General features: G+C 43.8%; 1 protein-coding gene across 1 annotated transcript in view; it reads right to left on the reverse strand.

Moving 5' to 3' along the window:
• The window catches only part of LOC307247316 (vesicular inhibitory amino acid transporter-like), a gene marked incomplete at both ends in the record, with an annotated part of 8,480 nt that extends 5,003 nt beyond the window's left edge, over positions 1–3,477 (reverse strand). The window contains 2 exons of the mRNA XM_080023457.1: positions 2,274–2,910; positions 3,374–3,477. Of these exons, the coding sequence (XP_079879583.1) occupies positions 2,274–2,910; positions 3,374–3,477 (741 nt within the window). The remainder of the gene's footprint in view (positions 1–2,273; positions 2,911–3,373) is intronic.
• Between the last annotated feature and the right edge of the window lie 249 nt (positions 3,478–3,726).

Genomic DNA, 3,726 nt, shown 5'->3' on the forward strand with positions numbered 1-3,726 from the left:
ACAGTGCCTGGGGATGAAAGAAGTTGGAGCGAAATATGTGACATGAAAGTATCTGATTTCATCTGCATCTCTTTCTCTCTCCCTCCCTCTTACTATTCTTTCCCTCTATACCTTTGCCAGCCTGTTCCTCGTAGGGTTTGACTAAGCTCCGCCTGGCACTGTTCCCGTTCACACATCAGTGGCGTATAGGAAAATAAAAACCAGATGGGATGCATCTGAGGAAGGAGATGATGATGGAGGAGGAGGAGATGGGGATGTTTTTTATTAAAACTAGTTATGTCTAATTTCTGATTATATTATCTTATCATCCTGGCAATCAACATTATTATATGGCTGGTCGAAAATCTGTGTATCTCTATCTGCCTCTCTTTATTACGTTACTTCTTCATTTTATTTTTGCTGCACGCTACGTACGGTATATTCTTAGTATTTTTTTTTATGGGAAAAGGAAAGCCTGCGGTGTTAACAGATTTAATGGTATCTGACAAAACATCTCTCTAGAATAATGCATTTATAGAATAAAAATGATACATCTTGAATTGAAACTGGCCTTATTGACTTATTCACCCATGTTCTTCCACCTTATCAGCTATACGTATAGAGCCAGTGAATGCTGGAGTATGTTCATTTAAACAACGCTTTTCCAAAGTTAAGGACAAAATACATATGCGGGGCAGCTTCATTAACCGCTGGCGTGAAATTCGAAATGATTTTCATCATATTCTGCAGCCAGGAGCCTTGGGAGCCGATGAGTTGTTGTGCATTTTTGGCAGAAAATTGACTCTCCAATAAAAATTGTATCAGGCTGGCACACAGACAGTCCTGCTGGCATAAAACATTGCTCGGAAATGTGTATATATTAATTTTGAGTCTTTATGAGAGATAATGCCACGGTCATGTTACACTGCACCCTTTATTTCATTAGCGATATGTGGCATTTTTGACAAGTGAGGCCATTGCGTTTGGAGTATTTGAAAATATAGTATATGTAGTTTGGGTGCACGTAACCATGATAAAAAATATTCTCGGTATTTATTCTACTGTCGTCCATCACCGTCAATGTCAATAACTCTTGAGGGTTTTCCAAACAGCTTGCTAGCACCCGCCAAGAACAACTCGTTAAATGGCACAGCGAGGCGAATGTCTTTACCACGGATTAGCGGAGTGCGATGGGCGCAATGAGTAATCGCTAACACCTCAGATATTTAAAGTAACCTCCCCAGCCTGCTGGTCCATCTTAGGATGGCACCATCTCCTCAAGAAGACGAGCTGGCGTACGTTCAGACGGATACATCCTGGCTGAGTGGCATCGGAGACTGGAGACTGACAGAACTATTTAAAAGGTATTGACGTTCATGATGTCGGAACGCGCCTGTTCCTCTAGATACTCTACCATGGATTGGATTAGCGGGTACCTTTTGGAGTAACGGCCTCAGAGTCGAGTCCATGTCCACACTGTGGCGGCACACTGGATTGAATTACAGATCACAGTCGTAAATTAGCCAGTGAGCAGAAAAATATGCCCGCCTCCATTTCGCGGCCTACCTTGGGACGGATGTTTTTTTGGCAGCTGGCTCGGTTTCCCCCAAATTGGGAAAACAACAACAATCACTGGCACCGAGACAGACGGACTCGCATCAATAAACAACAACAGAAAACGAACTATTTATCCCTCTGACAACTGCGTATTAGTGAAAACCCGGCAACGGTGATTATCGCAGACAGCCTGTTCACAGAATATCTGACACGAAACCTTTTGATGTGAATTCCCCTCACCTGGTGTTTCTGGAAGAATGAGCGAAAGTGTTGGTGTGTGTGTATGTCTGCCAGTGTGTGTGTGCCGCATGTAAGTATGCGTGTGTGTATTTCAATTTGTGTGTGCGTGCTGTGTGCCTGTTTGTGTGTGTGTGTGTGAATCTCTTAGTTTGTAATTGTGCCCTAATGTCATAATGTATTCTCGACGGCCCGGTTTACACCATTCCATCCTGTTTGAATAACACCAGGCGTGAACAGCATAATAAGCCATTAGAATTACCACCGTAAGGATCTGCTGTGACTGGAAGCTTTTCTCCTTTCATAGGTTTTATTCACGCTTTATGTATAGTGGAGGGTAGAGGAAACGCCACAAAGAGCCTGCAAAATGACAAAATGTTATTGCACAATAGCAAAAGTAGAAACAAAATGCTGCTATTAATATCCATTTGAGCAGCTGCAGAGCCCTTGCTCTGTCTCTGTAATGACAACGTGTGTGTGTTTGTGTGTTTGGACTTCACCTGTACAGCATTTGTGATGTTCCATCCGGCCTCCCAGGTGGTGATGGTCGGTTTCAAACGTGGGACCTGCTCTCCTCTCCCATCTCTTTCGCCTGCCGTTCCCCCTCCTCCTCCACCTCCACCTTCCTTGCTCGGCGGCCCGTCAAGCTGGCAGTGCGAGGGCACCCTCTCCACCGGAGCAGGCTTGTCGTTCCTGGCACTGGCCTGGTCCTCTCCGGCGGTTTCCTCCTTGTGTTGCCGAGCCGGCCTGTAAGACCTCTTGCTGTTAGTTTGGTCCGTCTGGTTGGAGCTTGGATTGTGTTTGCCGGAGACGCGGTTCTGAGCAGACCATGTTCTCTCTCCGCTGACAGTTTGGGTGTCGTTGAGTACGCCTCGGTCTTGTGGGCAGAGAATAGAAGTTCTTGCAGTGGTGCTCGATCTATTAGGGTTTAAACTGACTCTGGTGTCTTTAAAATCTGGACCCACTTGTTTGAAGCTTTCCGGGGAATTTATTCTGCCGGGAGATGCTGTTTTCTCCGGTATCCTGGAGGAGCTGGGCCTGGTGCTGTTTGGAGGCAAGCTACTGTCCTCCCCGTAGGTTCTGTTCAGCTCATCTGCCTGAGTCAAAACCAGTGTCTCCTCATCTTCCCGAAAGAACCTACGAATTAAAAAATATTAAAAAGAAAAATCATCAGAGTCTTTGTCTTGTCCTAGACTGCAATTCAGGGCCTCTAGATTTGAAGGTTTACACAATAATCACATTAAAAGAGAACCAATTCCACAAAGTTTAACCTGACATATTGGCCACAGACTGCGATTACTTTTGACATTTTCACAATGGTTAATTAACTCAAATAAATTTATAGAAGAAAATTACAAAACCTATTGACTTTACATATAGAGTATATTTCTATTTTATTATTATTATTTGATTATTTTTACAAATAACTTGAAAAGATATATTATAAATATAAAAACATTGAATAAAATATTTATAAAATATTTGTAAAAATGCAATGTCATGTAATGTAATGAGACGATAAGATAAGACAAGGTTTATTACTATTGCAGTAATAAACCTTGTTCTATGAAGTAGAATCGAGGCAGAACATGGGACTCACCTCGCCGTCCAGTCTAGCGGCAGTCTTGATGCACCCCAACTCCACAGGGAACCTCTCGAACCCCAGGGCTGACCAGAACTCCAAGCCCACTGAAGAGAGCCCATCTTCGGAAAGACTGTCTGTCGAGACAGCCTCTCTGTTTCTGGAGGTCCAGTGACTGCGGCGTGGACTTAGATTGGAAACACACACACACTCAACATTATCCACCAGTCCATTTGTGTTGGCACACATACACACACACACACACACACACACACACACACACACACACACACACACACACACACACACACACACACACACACACGCACAACACACACACACTGAGTTTGTTTGGTGAAGTGATTGACAAG

Source organism: Zeus faber (assembly GCF_960531495.2).
Source record: "Zeus faber genome assembly, chromosome: 2".
Taxonomy (NCBI): Eukaryota; Metazoa; Chordata; class Actinopteri; order Zeiformes; family Zeidae; genus Zeus; species Zeus faber.